Here is a 17,991-nt window from a genome sequence, read left to right on the forward strand (position 1 = left end):
TCATGAATTAAGTATAAATGTATATGTAGCCATATTATATATATTAGAAAAAACTAACACAAAACTTACGAACAAAATCTCTCATAAAACATCAATTCACGTGAACATGTAATTCAAAGGCCTTAGGCCAATTTCAAAACAAGAAGAAACAATGGTGCAGTTTTCTTATCATTACAAATTATAGGCAAGGAAAGAAAGATCTCGTAACCCAATTCCCACACAAATGTACTCATTTTGTGGGCAAGAGTCTGTAACAACGGCGCAAAACAAGTGACAGGGGTTCAAATGAGACATTGTCACGTAATTGATTTTTGTAAAGAGTCTTCGTAATGGCCATCAATTAGTATATTCAGTTTACTCAGAAAAATTAATATAATTTAGCGATATTCATAGAATTCAATAGTCCCAAATTTCTTTATATCGACAACACAATCAGAAAAAAGAAAAAACATTTTTTGAACAATCCTTCAAATCCCATTAAAAATCCCTAAAACAATATGAAAGGAGAACACAAAATCTCAGCACATCCAGGAATTTAAACACACAAATAAATATAAACTTAGGATCATGAAATCTACCCGTGGTTTTGTCACTCATACAAGAGTAAAGAAGAGAAGAGTGAACCCACTCTGCCTTACCTCGATTATGCATTCCTCAAAACAAAATGGCAGAAACATTAGTCTCCAAAGAGAACGAAAAACAAGAAATAGTGTAAGAAACAAATTAGGCTTTTAGATAATCTGTCAGTTTTTATAGGTGAAGTGGACTTTTCAAGATTAAAGGTCCTAAAACATTTAACCCAACATAATTTAATTATTATTATAAAAAACCAAATAATATAAAATATTTGATAAAAACTAATATATTTTTATAAATATATAAAAAAGAAGAAATGTTACACACCCTAACTCTGGTGTTTATGGCACATATTCATTTTGTGTTTTGATCAAATAAGATCTATTCAATAATTAAATACACATTTTTTAAGATATAACTAACTTTTATTGTGTCATTCCTTGTAACTGAAGTGTAATAAGTTTTTGGTAAAGCGACAAATACTTTTTTATCATAAATGTTAATTTATTAAGGAGATTGAATCCGTGACATTTTTTTAAAATTATTCAACTCACCTTATAAAGTATTTAACTCACCTTATAAAGTGACATAAAAAATTGAATCTCATCAATCTAAAAATTACTTATATTTTAATATAAGTATTTAAATTATAAGAAATCTTTCGGTACGGTGCAGGTTTCTTATTTGAGGTTTTATAATAAATAACTGGTTTTTATTTTATTGTTGAGAGAAGTGATATGACTCCAGTACTGTATAATAGGTTCTTGAATAAAAACTACAAGAACCAAGTTCTTGTCAAATTTTTGCATCCGAACTAGGTTTAATCTTTAAACCTTAATTTTAAATCTCATTTTTAACCATTGACATAAATCCTGAAGAGTGAAATCTTTGGTTGGAAAATAATTTTTCAGACAATTTATTTTTCTTACAGAATTCAAAAAATATTTGACATGTATAAAGACATTTCTTAAGAATGTGTTAGTGTTAGTGTTTGCCATAAGCTACTACCTAAATTTGTTTTATTCTCAAAAACAGGTTATAAATATATAAGCACTGTCTGTTTACGTTTCTTTTTCTTGTTTTACTTTTATATCAGGAACACTTGCCACCCTTTTCTTATACTCGTTTCATTCACGGCTTCCCATACTTCTTGTTGCATTTTCTTATATATATTTGTACATAGAGACACATATATCTCCTACATTTCATTTCTCATCCTTTGTCCAGTTACATTGTCGATCAAGACCCATTATTCTCTAAAAAGCTGTCTCCAAATTCCGAAGGCAGAGCAGAGAAAAGAAAGAACCTTTACTTTGAAGAGAGAATTAATGGCGAGTAGTGTTATTCCACTGTTGGCCATGATTATTGTACAATTGGGCTATGCAGGGATGAATATTACCTCAAAGCTTGCAATACAATCTGGCATGCACCCTCTTGTTCTCGTTGCTTATCGCCAAATTTTTGCAACTATTTCCCTTGCTCCCTTCGCTTTTTGGTTAGAACGGTAATAATATACTTATATATATATATATATATATATATATATATATATCTCACATCAACATTTGATGAATATATTGCTTATGTTATTTTGTAGTCAGGTTTATTTCATATACGTGCATCAATAATAATACAATTCTCTTCTTTAAAAAAAATAATAATACAATTCTTAATTTCTTACTAATTCTTTGTGTTTGATAAGTCACTTTATTAACTTGTAAATTACTTTTTGACTAATTTATAAGCTAGTCTGACCCAAAATTTATTTAACAAATGAGCTTATTCTGACGGTTTCTAATTTATATTGATAAGTTTCTTCAACTAGCTTATCAAAATTATAAATTATTATTTTTTATTTTATTTTTATCCTCAATAATTTATTTAAAATCTCGTTTTATCTCAAACAATTAAATATTTTATTATTATATTTATCAGTTAGCTTAATAATTAATTTTATCAAATATTTTTAATTCAATCAATTATTTAGTGTATGTTTAAATAAACGTTAATAAAATTGATTTTAAATTAATTAATTTTAAAATTAGTAATGTATATTTAAATGTTTTCGTTATAAAATCAAGTTAGAAATAAAATTTATTATAAATTTTCTTATCTAACAAAAGATTATTCAAAATTATTTTAATTTAAAATCAAATTTTGATCTATAATCAATTTAAAAATCTTTTACAACAAGAAATTCTCAAACATCAAATCAAAGACACGATTATACACTTTCCCTCTTCTAGCTATTAACCTATATTTAGCTTATATATTTTTAGTTAGCATGTACTTATACAAAGCAAATGATTTTTTGTACAACCAAGCATGCTTGTATGATTCACACTTTCCTTATTTCCTCATTATAACATAGAAGCATGTGCTAAAAAATAACAGAAAAACTCAACACCACATCAGCACCATAACAAAATAACAACTCCCCGTACTTTACGCCACTTTACAGGTCATACACCCCATGCTCAAGGAACTTCGTAGTTCTTGAACCATTTATGCCTAAGGCTATTCCTCTTCTTGGGCCCTTATTCCTCTTCTTGGGCCCTTATGCCTCCTGACCCATCTCATATTCTGCATCCAATTTCTCGTCCTTTATCAACACAACTTCCGGAGTTCTACTTCTGGGATGATAAATTGATAATCATGTCCATGTAATTTTTAAAATAATTGTTAGAAAAATAAACAATTTTACACATGACAAATTATAATTAAATTCTAAGTCTAGCGGACTTTATTATTATTTTAACACATTTTGAGCTTCTGATCAATTATAATTACAGTGTTCACACATGATTTACTCGTAATAAAGACTCTGCTCAGGGCATATAGTTGTACTCGTAGTTATTTGTCCGTTAAAATAATACATGTTAAAACAGGGGAGAAAACCCTGATCAGTGATTGCATCATGATTTACAATTTTTTTATTATTATTATTTTTTTTTTGTTTACTTTCAATAGGAATACGGCTCCCCGAATGACAAAGCACATTGCGTTCCAGATATTACTATCTTCCTTAACAGGGTAAGTTTAATCTGGTTGCTGCTACCCTTTTAATTTGTTCAAGTTGCATTTTCTTTTTAGACTTTATATGATGATGATGATGATGATGATGCCTGTTCTAGTTAGAAAATGAGCACATTATAAGCTGAGAATTCATTGATATAACACTTCAATGTTCAATCACCAAACTGTTTATTTGGAAATGTTCTTAGAAAAATAATATCTATTATTTTATTTATTGATATTTTGTTCCTCTAATTCCAATTATTTATTAATTATTAATTTGAACTTGGATGCAGAGTAACAGGAAATCAGATTCTATACTTCTTGGGGCTTAAATATTCAACCCCTACAATTGCATGTGCACTAAACAACTTGCTACCAGCATTCACTTTTATTCTTGCTGTCCTCTCCAGGTATAAGTAGCAAATTAAACAAACAAGACTACCCCAGTATTTTCATCATTCATGTTCACTAATAAATAATAATATTACTTTGCAAAAGGCTTTAAGATAGAACTAGATAATGATCACCAGAAAAATAAAACATAGTAGAAGCACTTACATTACGTTTTATTTATACGCAGACAAGAGTATTTGAGAATCAAGACTAGGGCAGGGGTAGCGAAGGCCTTAGGGACAGTCCTTAGTGTGGGTGGAGCAGTGCTTTTATCATTTTACCATGGAAAAGTACTTGGTCTAGGTGAATCAAAGATTCACTGGAGATATGCAGAAAACATGCAAAGAGAATCCTCTTCTTCTGGTGGTGGAAGAAACCATCTTCTGGGCCCTGTTGCTGTAATTGTTAGTGCTCTTGTTTGGGCAGTATGGTTCATAGTTCAAGTAAGAATCATGCCAACTGATATTTTCAATTAATTAATTACTATACTTGGAAAAAAGGGTTCCTTAAATTAATATATACTTGTTTTGGTTGTTCAGAAAAACATGAGCAAGAGCTATCCAGCTCCTTACACTAGCACTTTCTACATGTGTTTGATGGCAAGCATTCAGTGTGTGGTCATTGCCTTGGCTGCTGAACACAATGTCTCAGCTTGGTCACTCCACAGTACTATAAGACTAACCTCTGCTCTTTATGCGGTACATATAGTTCCCATTTTCTATGATGAGTGGTACATTTATATAATTATATAATAGTCATAATTATATTGCATTTTATAATGTTGGTTTCAGGGGACTATTTCTACTGCGCTAGCGTATGTGCTCCTTGCGTGGACCATTGAGAGGAAAGGTCCTCTCTATGTGTCTGTGTTCTCCCCTTTGCTGCTTGTCATCATTGCTGTTGCTAGCTGGGCTTTTCTTCACGAGCAATTATACGTTGGCACGTAAGAAATTACTATATGATATGGACTTTACTCAATAATCAATACTCACCCATCTATATATGATTTTATTTTTGTGCCTGATGATAAATAAAAGTTGTACATTATGTTTTATTTCAATTTGGTTTGGTGCAGTGTCATAGGGTCTCTGCTGATAGTGTTGGGGCTGTATTTTGTTCTGTGGGGAAAGAACAAAGAGATGAATAAGATAGACGTTGTTGAAGTTGAAGGCACGGTCATGGAGGCAATAAAGGATAGCGAGAAGGATGAGGTGAAAGACCTGGAATTGCAACCCTATGAATATGATCCTTCCAACGTTAACGGTTACCATCATGATGCTAATTAAAGGGCAGAGGATTCAATGCAGATCAAGTGCATGAAGACAACACATTTCTAATGCCTGGTGCATTTTGTTATCTTGTGTCACATTTGAAAGCCTAGATTGAAAATTGTTCCTACACATTTTTAATTTATTACCCCTATCTAGCAATAAGAATGTGATTCTCAAGTTGAGAAAAGATTGTTACATGTTACTAAACGATATCAATTTTAATGCAGAAGAATTTTATTCAAATTTGATCATAGTCTTTTCATGTCAATTTTTGTTTTTTTCTAACAAATAGCATCGTTGTTTCAAGTTTTCCTTTTATTTGATTCGAATGCTTGTTAAAAAAGCAAGAATTATAAATTATAAACGTAATTCTAAAATTAAAATAAAAAACTAGTATTGTACAAAAATAAAACTATTTTAAAATAACCATACAGTCATCTTATGGGAAAAATGTTTTTATTTTCATCTTGAGCAACTCCCAACAGAGAAGTTTCATAGTTTTTAGAGGTATATTCTTTTGGAGAAAATCTTATATTCAAGACATTGTTGAATCCTAAATGAAAACACTTTTTTTTAGCAAATCCAAACCTTAGTTGTTATAACTTATAAATGAGTAAATGACCAATCTTTTATATTAGATTAACCCCTTTTAATTTGTGTGTGAGAGAAGAATAAATATTAATCTCATTACACTAACATCCATATGATTTATATATTAAAAATATTTTTTAAAAATTATTAAATAATTACCTTTATTTAAAATTTTAGGTCCTATACTAAAAAATTGTAAATTCTAGTTCCTACACATGTATACAAAATTCGATTTTGGTCCTTAGTGCCTAACACTAGAAAAAGCTTTTATATAATATAAAAGACATTATATGAGATGAAATTATCTTATACGAGGGAGGGTGACATGATTAAATTGCAATTATATAATTAAATATGGGTGATCATATGACCAATTAAAAAGTGATGTAAGTTTTTTTAAAAAGTCATGTAACCTTTAACATTAAATATCAACTTTTCTATGTGTGGAACATTCACTTGCGTGTTGATTCCAGGGAGTTTCTTATTGGATGTTTGCTAATTATCTCATTCTTCTGGCTCTGCTTCTTCTTCTTGTAGGTTCTCTCTCTCTCTCTCGCTCTGCATAAGTTTCTTATCTTCTGGACTGCGAGAGGTGCTTGCCTTAGCTATATACTCATTTTCGCGTGTTTGCTTGCTCTAGATCTGATTAGCTTTTATTCGAGTTCTGGTTCCTTGTTTCGTCCCTGCATAATCTGAATTCAAATACTTGCCATCTTGTTACTTGTTACGCTACCAGATCTGTTGTAAGTAAATCCGTTTCTCTTTTTCGAATAGCAAATCGAGCAGGTTTTCCTCAATAACGGAGATCCAAACATTCGCAATTTGCTGTGTAGTGTTTTCTGCTGAATGAAGAAGTCAAATTATTTTATTTTCAAAACAGTTTTTGAAAATCGTCATTCGTAGTTTTGTGGAGCAGATCTCTCTGTTATTTTTCCTCTTTATTTTTTTCCTGTTCCGTTTAGATTTTAGCTCGCACTGAATTATTTTATTGTATTTCGTTTGATGGATTTTCTAGGTAGTTGGTGAAATAAATCAACACTTAACACTACCTCTTTAATTTTCAAAAAAACCTGGAATCACTTGCTTTTAGTATTTTATTTATTTATTTATATTTCAGTCTGAGTTTCAAAAATTAGGTTGTGTTCGTTGCATCTGGATAAGATGAGAACGGTTCTCTTATACATTTGATTCCTGAAATATGAGATTTGATTGCAACTATGTGATTTGGCTAACATGTGCTTTCTTATGAACTTCTGCATCCAGTTGAATTAAGAGATGGGGTTGTCTTTCACCAAGCTTTTTAGCCGGCTCTTTGCCAAGAAAGAGATGCGTATTCTCATGGTAGGTCTTGATGCTGCTGGTAAGACTACCATCTTGTACAAGCTCAAGCTGGGAGAAATTGTCACAACCATTCCCACAATTGGTATTCACCTGAATTGGTCTTTTACATGCTTCCTTTTTTTGCTTATGTTTCAACTTCTTTTATTCTCTCTAGTTTTAGAAGTTATAGTGCTTTATGTTGTGATTCTACTCACCATCCTACTTCTCTTGCTCATCTTTTTGTTGATTATTGAATTGCCAATTGATGCTTACGTTTGTTGTTATCCAGGATTTAATGTGGAGACTGTGGAATATAAGAATATTAGCTTTACTGTATGGGATGTGGGTGGCCAAGATAAGGTTTGTGGCTTGTATATTTGTATTTTTGCAATAAGTTCTGTTCAAACTGTGGAAGAACATTTTATTCAATTTCGCTATGAACTATATTACTATAGTATTTTTTTTCCTGTTACTTTTCTTTGTTGATAACAGATGTGCTGTGAACATGTGGCAGTAACTACTAACTACTTCTTTCTATTTCAAACTTACTTTTGAGCATCAACATAGGATACATATATGGCACCTGTCTCCTTTTGAGTTTTTCTTTTATTCATATTAGGGAAAATTATCAGTGTTGGGACTTACATTTTATAATAAATTAAACAAAGAACTCCTACAAACAGTGACAGAACATCATCCAAAAGTTTGATAGGGGAAGGAGCTGAATGATGTCTTCTCTGTAGTCCTTCTTCCTTTGAATTAGCTTAGGTCCTAGTTGTGGTGAAAAATATCAAGCTTTGACTGTGAAGGAAGTTTATGACAAAACAAGAAAGACTCAAGACTTTAGGGCGGTAGTTGCCATGCCCTACCTGAAAGAAGCTCTGCCACTGCCTATGAAAATATATGCTGCTTTATGTTTGTTTAAATGTAGATATATGCAATCTTTTGTAATATATTCTAGATTTCCCTTCTATAGAATTTGCTCCTTAAAATTTGTTGGTTTTGATGGCAACATGCTTGTTGATGGTCTTGTGCCTATCAGAGGTTCTCTCACTAACACACAACACCAACATACTTACATTAAGTTATAAACTACATATTAAGCCTTTGAGGTTTCCAAGTTTTTCCTATGAAAATGTGATGGAATGCATGATACATGGTGTGGCTTACAGTTCGGATGTTAATCAGAATTCCAATGTACATATGTATTTGTAAAGGTTTTGATGAGTTGTATTTACTTATGGAATGTCATGTACAGAGTAGTCTGGTCATCCATGTATTTTTTTAGTGTATTTCCATGAATGCCTTTGTTCATTCATCCATTTGTATTTATTCAAAAGTATTTAGTATTTACCATGTTGTGTGCTTTAATCAACATTTTTGAAATTCATGCATATGCAAGGGTAAGGCTGCGTACATTATCCCTCTCCCATACCTTCGCATAGCGAAGAGCCTCTGGGCAATGGGGTACGAAGTTTTTTTTTTTATGAGGTAGCAAAATTTCTACTGTGTTCCTGTTTACTTTGCAAAAATTTTGGATGGTTCCTATGGCTTCTGCACCTTTATTAGAATTAGAACACATACATGCAAGGCCTATTTGGTTAGCTTCCAAATTTGTCTTGCCTTCATTTTTTTATTCTTGCATACTAATCAATAATGGTCTTTTGTAATGTGCACTCACAGATTCGTCCTTTATGGAGACACTACTTCCAAAACACTCAGGGGCTTATCTTTGTTGTGGATAGCAATGATCGTGACCGTGTTGTTGAGGCTAGAGATGAGCTCCACCGGATGTTGAATGAGGTAAATAGATGACACTAAGAGCAAGGTGAATCTAAAATATGTGGACAGCATCACTTTGACAGAAAGGTCTTGCTTGATTGCAAATAAACTTGCATACACTGGATTTGAAATTTTGATACTTCTCGTGCTCTGTCAACTCCAGGAAGCTCTGGCTATAGTTGTACACTTTTTATTGATAATCTTCTGGCTGTAGCTTTTTTCGGTTGACTTTATGAGTGATGATAGTGACACTGTTGTATTTAAGCATTATATTTTGTGGTAGAAAATTTAGTTATCTACTTGGTTAATTTATAGGATGAGTTGAGAGATGCTGTTCTCCTGGTATTTGCCAACAAACAAGATCTTCCAAATGCTATGAATGCTGCAGAAATCACAGACAAGCTTGGTCTTCATTCTCTTCGCCAACGCCACTGGTATTCAAATGCATTTCTGTTATATCTGCCTGCTTCCACCTTCAATTAATGTGTTCTTTGATAATTGAATTTTTGTATTGAGTGTTTTTTTCTCGCTCATTGCAGGTATATCCAGAGCACATGTGCTACCTCTGGGGAAGGACTATATGAAGGACTGGAGTGGCTCTCCAACAATATAGCTAACAAGGTAGGCCTTAAAAATTCTGCATCTCTTGTGTTCGTTGCTTGAGCTGTATAACTCTGATTGATTTCTGTTGTTTACTTTTCTGGATCAGGCTTAGGGACATTTTGTGGAATGCCGCTATTTCTTGCTTATTATATTATGAGGTTGATGGGTTGCTGCTTCTCTTATATAGCATTATAATATATATATATATATATATATATATATATATATATATATATATATATATATATTTTTTTTTTTTTTTTTACTCTTTTAAGTCTTTTCTTTTTCTTTATTTAGGTGTTTGATACTATATCATAGCAATCGTATTGAATCCTGTAGAATTTTTAAATAATTAATGAATTACAAACTATACATGACGCGATCATGCTTTTCAATCCTTCATGGCTGCATCAGTCAATAATCCCTAAACCTTTAAATTTAAAGCTTCCATTAATCAGATGTCCCGGTGGACGCTTTAGAAATTTCACTTAATATGTAGTACAGTACTTTGATTATGCGGAAACAGTAATAATTCTGTAATCAATGGTTCTGGTAGCACTGCATTTTTCTATTAAAAAAAAGTTGAATTACTCGAGTCTATCACCGACGTTACGTTAATGTTTTATTTTTTTTTTTTTCATGTCACAAAAGCCTATGTCTGTAATTGAATCAACGGGGAATGAATATACGGTCTAAAGATGTGTATGTTTGCTGCGCTAATCAATCGTTGGTTGCATAAATTCCAATACATCTTAGGCCTGTGTGCATCTGCATGCATGGTTCTTCATTTTTCTTATAATTCAAGTTCAGCACACCCATCAAATGCCCATCTGCACCATACCCTTTATACATAAAGTGACATTTACATCATCAAAACAACAAAGGAAATATAATATTTGTACGAGTGCATGGAATACATATAACAGAGGATTCATGCAGTTCTCAACAGCTTTGATTCCCTAAAGTTCATCTATCTATTATATTATGACATACTAGATACTTTATCCTTTTTTCTTGGAATCTGATCCAGTAATCATGAACAAAACCAAAGCAGACATAAACCACGATTCTATATATGTACTTGTTGACAAAGTTAGCGAATTCTAAAAGAATTGATCACACGGGCACACGTAAACACAAGAATTTAACTAGATTTGAGCAAGTGTGTGTACATTAGAAACTCATAATACATAATAAAGCAGGACGCTATCTTTGTGTTGAACTATAGTACAGTAGCTTTTGAAATAATAAAAAATGCAATAGGAGTAACTTTTGGATCACATGGACTCTGACAACTTCGATAGGAGTAATCCTCTTGTGTTGATGCCACCATTTTTTAGTATGTACTCATAAACATTTCCTCCAAGTCTACATTTACATGTTTTTTTTTTTATATATATATATAGTTGTTGCTTTGATGCTTATGAGTACATTGTAAAAAATGGTGGCATCAACACAAAAGAGGATTAGGATTACTCTTAATGAGGTTGTTAGGGTCCATGTGATTCAAATGTTACTCCTATTGATTTTTTCACTATTTCAAAAGCTTCTACATTATAGTTCAACACAAGCAAATATTATTTTTACTATTAACTTCCGAAGATAAACAAAATTGAGATGTTACATTAAAATCTTGTGTTTGCGTGTGATCAATTCCTTTAGAATTTGCTTACTTTGTCAAGAAGCACCTAAATAGAATCGTGGTATATCTAGAGCACATGTGCCACCTTTGGGGAAGGACTACTGTCTCTCCAACAATAAAGCTAAAAAGGTAGGCCTTAAAAATTCTGTATCTCTTGTGTTTGTTGCCAGACATGTATAAGGGTCTGTTGAAAAAACTTCTTCATAAGTACTTCTAGTAGAAGAAAAAAATGAAATAAACTGTTTCATAAGTTAAAATAAACTTTTCATTAACTAATCATTAGTTAATTTGTAAAAAATATATGAGAGAGCCGTAAAAATTATAAGGTTGGAGACCTTATTGCGATTTTATGTGGAGAATTGAGAGAGAATGCAGAAGAATCGAATCATCCATCTTGAATATGAACAACATAGTCCCTTTGTTTCTAGGGAACTGCCGCCAGGCTATGAATCTATGAATCCGTAGGCAGGCGATCTTTGTTTCTAAAAGCCTCTTTTTTATGTTAGTGAAATTCTCGGATATTTGGATTTAAAGTCAAAGGCAATCTAAATAAATAAATAAAAAAAACGCGAGAGTAATTTTAAGAGAATTTAAGGTTGTTAGTGCTTTTCTTTATTCTCATATATTGGTCACAAATTTGCAGTACTAAGGCCACATGTGACACGATACTTTCAATAGTAGAGATACTCAGATACATTAGCTCACATTTTGTGTATAACCTGTTGTGATCATTTCTATATCACAACGAATTACATATGCCAGAAAGCATTGGAGAAAAAAATTTGTTTTGAAGTTTATAAAAATACACAGAAAAAATGCTCATAGGCAATAGCATTTGAAATTTATCTACTGCCTCAATACTCGGTTTGAGCTCAGGAGAAAGTTTTCCTCACCAGCAACGGTGGAAGTTAATCGTCCTGCAGCCCAACCATTATTAATTACTCGAACTGCAGCACGCGCTGGATCCCCTGTTACACGGCTTTCCTCAACTCGCTTTCCAAATTCAGGAAGACCAGCTGCTTTTCTCTCTTTCCTTTTCTTTCTATCTTCATCTCGTTCTTTCCGCAGCCAACTTTCTACTGTTCTCTGCATATTCAAAACCAATTAGGAACAATTTTATTTTAATTGTAAAATTCACTGCTTAACTCTGCCTATAGTCTCATAGTTGGTCCCAAACCCGGATAAATGAGGACTGAGAAGGATTGTGTTAGAACCAACATAAAACTTGTCAAAATCCCAAATATTGATTATATGACCGTGTGCTAATACTAGGTTGTTACTCAGAAGTAATACGTTGTTTAGTCTGAATATAATGTTAAATGAACTAGAGCAAAAAAAAAAAAATGTTTTGGAAATTATCACAGTGCCAAGAAATGCGAAACTAACTCATTTAAAATTATACTCGAGACATACAATGCATTATTTCTTGTTACATTGTCACACAATTCGGCATGAGTATGCTTGAGGTCTTGACAAGTTTTATGATAGTTGTCGAGAACCTAACACAACCCTCTTCCTTTACTCAGATTTATGCAACCATAGACTAATTTGTTAATTTCTTTGACTAAGGCTTATATTACCATATGAAACAGTGAGTAGCGTATAAATAATTGATCAAATGCGTTCTCAAGATAATGTACAGCACTAACCATTAGTGATAATTTGCTAATTTCTTTGACTTTGTCCATAGGCATTGCTAGTTGCAGCTTCCCATGGGCTACATAAACCTGATAAAAAGGATATTAAGAAAGGTGAAGGACTATGCTAAAACATTGACATAAAAAGAGTTCAGAATGGAGCATTGACATACAATATTTGTTGGCCAATCCTCGAGGCCGTCAAATATATGTGTTGCATAGATAATAGTGGCACCCCTCTCGTCACATTCCTTTCTTAGAAATCTCAGAAGGTCAGCTCTTGCTAGAACATCAAGGTCAACTGTTATCTCATCGAGAAGAAGAACCTATATAAACAAGGAACAAGCTTGTACAAACGCACGATGAGGCTAAAATGACTTTTTAACACATCAATCAAAAGATTATCATACCTTGAATGGTTTGAGGAGACCCATACAAATCTGCACCCTTCTTCTTTGACCATCAGATACTTTATGCAATCTCCAGGAAAGATCGATATCTAATACCTACCCAATTGAACAGCAAAACAGAAATTAAGAAACAGTATTTCCAGAGACAACTATTTATGCATTCCCACAAAAAACTTTCCAGAAATAGCCATGCATAAACAGAGAAAATGAACATCAAGAGACCATAATGGCTTTATTTTGGTCAAATCTGGCACTGCAAAGCTCAGTCTTTATGCCATCTGGCATCTAATATCAAATTCATGGATAGATGCTGGTAACATCTTAAATGCATTCACCTCAATGAGTTAGTTTCCTTATATTTTATTAACATAAACTACATAAGTTAAGAGAAACCTCATGGACAACCACATTCATAAATGAACCAAAGAGGCCCAATGGAAAAAGAAGGATATCTTAGGAAATGAATAAAAGTCAAATAATATTTCTCATGGTTACACACAAACTGGTATTTTGTATAAACAACATGCCAATTCAGTGGTTACTAAGCCACTCCTACAGCCATATCTATGCCCACAAAGAAAAAACAAGTTGCCAAAGAATCGTGGTCAATTTTATTAGGTGGTTAAGAAAAACACTAAAGGTAAATTATTCATGGTGTTGCCCTGCTGCTGCTTTGTTTTGCTTACAAACTCAGTAAAGCATACTCATGTCATATGAAGAGAAAAAAAAAAAAAAGTATTCATGAAGTGTATGTTGACACATAAAACCAAGGAACCATGTTGAGCTTAAGATAGGTAAATAAAGGTTTAAGAAAAAAAAACATCGAAACAGACCTTGATTAGCTCGGCTCTTCTTTGAGGATCAATCCCAGGCACACCAAATATCATTTTTTGAGCAGATATGTCCATTTGTATTGGAACCTCAAAACCCGCAAAAGCAACATCTCGCCTCCACTGCAAAAAAACAAATGAAGGAACCAATTTGAAACAGTTAACAATTCAATAGAAATTTCTAGCAGGGAGTTAGTTAAATATCGAAATGGACATTATCACATTAATTAATAACAACTTAAGAGTTGAAGGTGTAAAAGTAAAGTGGAAAGCAGGAACGAACCTCGCCACCAAGGTAACAGAGATCACCAGAAGATATTAGAGTGGTGTCGTGAAAAGCTGATCTTCCGAGCACGCGAACCATGTCAGGCTCCACCAAGTGTTTCCCTCCTAATATCTTGAGGAGAGTGGTCTTTCCTATTAATCACAAAAACAAATAAAAAGTTATAAATAGATATGCAAATAGCCAAATGCTTCTTTCTGCTTAAGATTCAGAGATAAAGAAAGTACCGGCGCCGTTGGAACCGACGAGGAGGCAGCGATGGCCGGAAGAAAGAGTGAGATTGAAATCCTGAATGAGGGGAGTGGAACCCGGCGGAGGGTGGCCGTCGATGCCGGGGTATGTGAATCTCAGATCCTTAATCACAATTGTTGCTGCTTTTGAATCTGAATGGGTCCCTTTACCGGCCATTTTAGGTTTTAACGTTCAACACCGACACTTAATAACTGAACGCTTATGCTTATGCTTCTGCTTCTGAAATTGCTTCGTTGACGTATAAATTGAAATTGAAGCGGTGTTTGGTGGCCTTTCGGGGATGCGTGGCTAAGTCTCAGACACTCGCGCTCAGCTCAACCACCAACCGAAACGACTATTGGGCCTAGCTCACATGAAAGACAACACATGATCCAAGTCTTTAATGAAAGCGCCAATTCTCTTTTCCTTTTCTTTTTTTTTTTTTACCTTAACATCTCATGTAGAAATAAATTGCATAAAAAATACAAAAATAAGTTGTTTAACCTCATTTTCATTTGAATAAGTTACACAATTCTCTTCATATTATCATATTTTTGTTACTTTTTCATGAAAATACTTTTTTTTTATAGAGAATTTGATTATTATGTATTACGCAACTTTATAATTCAATCATAAATCACTATTTGTATGAATTTTAAAATAATTATCATAAAAATTAACAAATTTGTTATATACTACTTTTGTTCTTATATATGAGAAACAAAATGATGATTATTTTCCTTTTTATAAGAAATATTGATTTGTTTTTAAACTTGTCTCTTATTAAATTATTTTTATGCATGACACCGATGATAATTGCATCTCAACTTTATTTTTTAAATAAGGAGAACATTCTTTTTGCACCAGGATAGTAAACAAACTCTTGGTATATTGGTCATTGGTTATATTCAACCACAACAACAATGCTTTCCATGCATGAATTAGAGATTGAGAAAAATAAATTGAAAGATGAAATTTTCGATCTGAACAAGGATCCAAACAAAATATTTGTACAGGGTTTACTAAACAAGGCTATCAAGAACGAAGAGGATGAAGATTCCTTTGATAAAATTGTTGAAAAGACTCGGCAGTGGCTAGCGAGGATGAAAATGAGGTTGGAGAAATCCTTTTTAGGCACAAGCAAAAACCATGACTTGAGGAATATTTAACAGAAATCAAAGAGGTTTGTTTAAATGGTCGTGCTCCCTCGACTTCTAGTGACTTTGTGAACAACAATCTTTTTCATCTTAACAAATATCCGGATGAAGTGCATCATTTTGGTTTTGAAAGTGAAGATATGAACAAAGAGGTTTTATCAATGCTGAAGATTTATTTTGATAGATTCTACTAAGTTGCTTAAATATAAGTGTGTGCAATGAAGATCTGGCTTCAATTTGCTTTTTTTTGGGCTAAATATTTAATTTTGCTTATTTGGAGTATATTTCTTTTTTATTTCTTTGTGATGAGAATTTGGAGTAGATCTTGTTGTGTTAATGTTTGTTTTTTTTTTGGCATAATATTTATGTTTGCTTATTTGGAGTAGTTTTTCTTTTTTATGGAAATTTTGAGTAAATCTCTTTATGCATGTTTTGACAATGATTGTCATTCTAGATTTTCCACTTGAATGTCACAATAAAAAAATAATGTTATAATTTGGTTGAAAGGGTAAGAAAAGTAAGAAATTAAATTGATTAAAATGATTTATTATCAAAATAATTAATGAATATTCTACTCAATTAAAAGGACTTTATTTTTTTAGTTAATTTAAAAAGACTTATTTGAATTCATACACATTCACGGTTCTTATTTTCAATTCATAAAGTTTTTTAGGTGGGCAAAGGCCAATGCATTACATGATGCAAATAGCCTTATCAAAATGGAGTGTCAATGGCTTTTGCCTTGAATTTTTTACGAACATATAGTTGCCAAAAAAAATTATCACAAATTAAGCTCGTTTCAGGCAAAGTATTTTATTTACTTTCAATTTGAAGTCTTTTAAAAAGGAGTTTTTTTAATGCAAATAATTTTATCAAAAGGCGAACACAAGAATTTTGTTACTCGTTTTCTTAACACCCCTACCAACAACTCTTCCAACTTGAGTTAGCGTAAGTTTAATTTTGATGGTTCTCGTTCATATTCATTCATAGTCATTAAAGTGCATGGTATGTGTATCAAATTAATTGACACATTTCCACCACGTAGAGCTTCAACCTATATATGCTTGGAAAAACATCATCAGTAATGTGTTACAATTCAAACCCCATCCTTTATTCCACTCCAATACCAATAGCACTTACATATAGCAAACAAAAATCATAAAAGGATAAAACAACTTTTGCTCATTAAAGGATAAAAAAGCAACTAAATCAAATAAATCATAACACAATTCAACCAATGTCATCACTAAAACAAGTTACAATGACAAAGCAAAGGATAAAGATAATTGTATTCTCATCTCTAACACAAGTCAAGCAATGTTATCACTAATATATTGAGTGACTTCTTGAATCAATAAAGGACCACAACTCAACTGACTTGGTATTCTACCTTGGTTACATAGCTTATCTTTCTTCATATGAGGTATCTTGTACTTGTTTGATCCCTTGATCTTCATTATTTCAACCATGCATGATTGAAGAGTGAGGAAAATCTTGTTTGATTGTGTGGTAGAAAACACATCAAATGATTTTTCTACTGCCATAATAAGTTCATCAATTGTCTTGGTTGCTTCTTTATGTTGTAAAGATTGTATGACATTGAAAAATCTCAAATGCAACACATTTAAATCAGGAGAGTTTAGAGGTTGACAAGTTAACTGAATGTTAAACCCCCATTATTTTGTTGCTCAACAAAAGTCAACATCATTTGGATCAACATGACACCTTGCATTATCTTGTTGTATGAAAATTGGCTTCCTTGCATCTTTCCTTGGCCATAGATTCTTCATAGCTGGCAAAATTTTATCAATTAAGAACCATTTATTCATATCCTTTGTCACATAAGTCATGAGTTTCTTTTCCATTGTGCCCACCACTTGATTCACACTGGTTCTCTTTATTGGTTGATCAATTACAAAGGAAAAACACCAATTTTCCCCGAAAATGTCTCATTCCCTTCATGGTCAAACCAGGGTCTAGCCGCTGCAACTAAAACCATAAGCTTGACTATAACATTTTTTCTTTTACATATCTTGCGTGGCTTGTCCTCCTCTACAAACAAGTAAAAATTGGTGAAATTTTTTGTAATGCAGAACCATTTCTCATCAATGAACACAATATTTTCCATCGACTTAAACTTTGGAAAATATTGCTTAAACTTTGGAAGTTACATACCCTGTGTTGCTATCATCCAACATTTACAAGAAAAACTTTAAGCGAACAACCATGTTCTCCGGTTTTAAATAT

At 32.4% G+C, this 17,991-nt stretch overlaps 3 protein-coding genes across 7 annotated transcripts; 2 read left to right on the top strand and 1 right to left on the bottom strand.

Annotated features, from left to right (window-relative positions):
* The first annotated feature begins 1,762 nt into the window (after nt 1-1,762).
* Nucleotides 1,763-5,501, top strand: LOC100781298 (WAT1-related protein At1g09380). The gene is made up of 7 exons (XM_003535987.5): nt 1,763-2,080; nt 3,547-3,609; nt 3,888-4,004; nt 4,175-4,430; nt 4,527-4,685; nt 4,779-4,930; nt 5,063-5,501. Exons 1-7 carry the CDS (start codon nt 1,905-1,907, stop codon nt 5,271-5,273), a joined length of 1,134 nt encoding a protein of 377 aa, XP_003536035.1. The 5' UTR covers nt 1,763-1,904; the 3' UTR covers nt 5,274-5,501.
* Nucleotides 5,502-6,228: 727 nt separating this feature from the next.
* LOC100781846 (ADP-ribosylation factor) lies at nt 6,229-9,949 on the top strand. 5 transcript variants are annotated; one of them, XM_041005726.1, is made up of 9 exons: nt 6,348-6,382; nt 6,490-6,592; nt 7,113-7,272; nt 7,459-7,529; nt 8,853-8,972; nt 9,267-9,385; nt 9,491-9,572; nt 9,661-9,761; nt 9,815-9,949. In XM_041005726.1, the coding sequence occupies exons 3-8, from the start codon at nt 7,125-7,127 to the stop codon at nt 9,664-9,666; spliced, it is 546 nt and encodes a 181-aa protein (XP_040861660.1). In that variant the 5' UTR covers nt 6,348-6,382; nt 6,490-6,592; nt 7,113-7,124; the 3' UTR covers nt 9,667-9,761; nt 9,815-9,949. The 5 variants fall into 5 exon arrangements, with proteins under 5 accessions (XP_040861659.1, XP_006589108.1, XP_040861658.1 ...); XM_041005725.1 differs by lacking the exon at nt 6,490-6,592 and having other exon boundaries at nt 6,229-6,382; XM_006589045.4 differs by lacking the exon at nt 6,490-6,592 and having other exon boundaries at nt 6,270-6,386.
* Nucleotides 9,950-11,774: 1,825 nt separating this feature from the next.
* On the bottom strand, nt 11,775-14,987 carry LOC100782386 (ABC transporter I family member 20). Its single transcript, XM_003535989.5, has 7 exons — nt 14,584-14,987; nt 14,357-14,490; nt 14,077-14,196; nt 13,244-13,339; nt 13,007-13,159; nt 12,846-12,923; nt 11,775-12,282 (listed from the first exon to the last, which is right to left on the bottom strand). The coding sequence occupies exons 1-7, from the start codon at nt 14,762-14,764 to the stop codon at nt 12,043-12,045; spliced, it is 1,002 nt and encodes a 333-aa protein (XP_003536037.1). The 5' UTR covers nt 14,765-14,987; the 3' UTR covers nt 11,775-12,042.
* Between the last annotated feature and the right edge of the window lie 3,004 nt (nt 14,988-17,991).

The sequence above is a fragment of the Glycine max genome, chromosome 10, assembly GCF_000004515.6.
Source record: "Glycine max cultivar Williams 82 chromosome 10, Glycine_max_v4.0, whole genome shotgun sequence".
Lineage (NCBI taxonomy): Eukaryota > Viridiplantae > Streptophyta > Magnoliopsida > Fabales > Fabaceae > Glycine > Glycine max.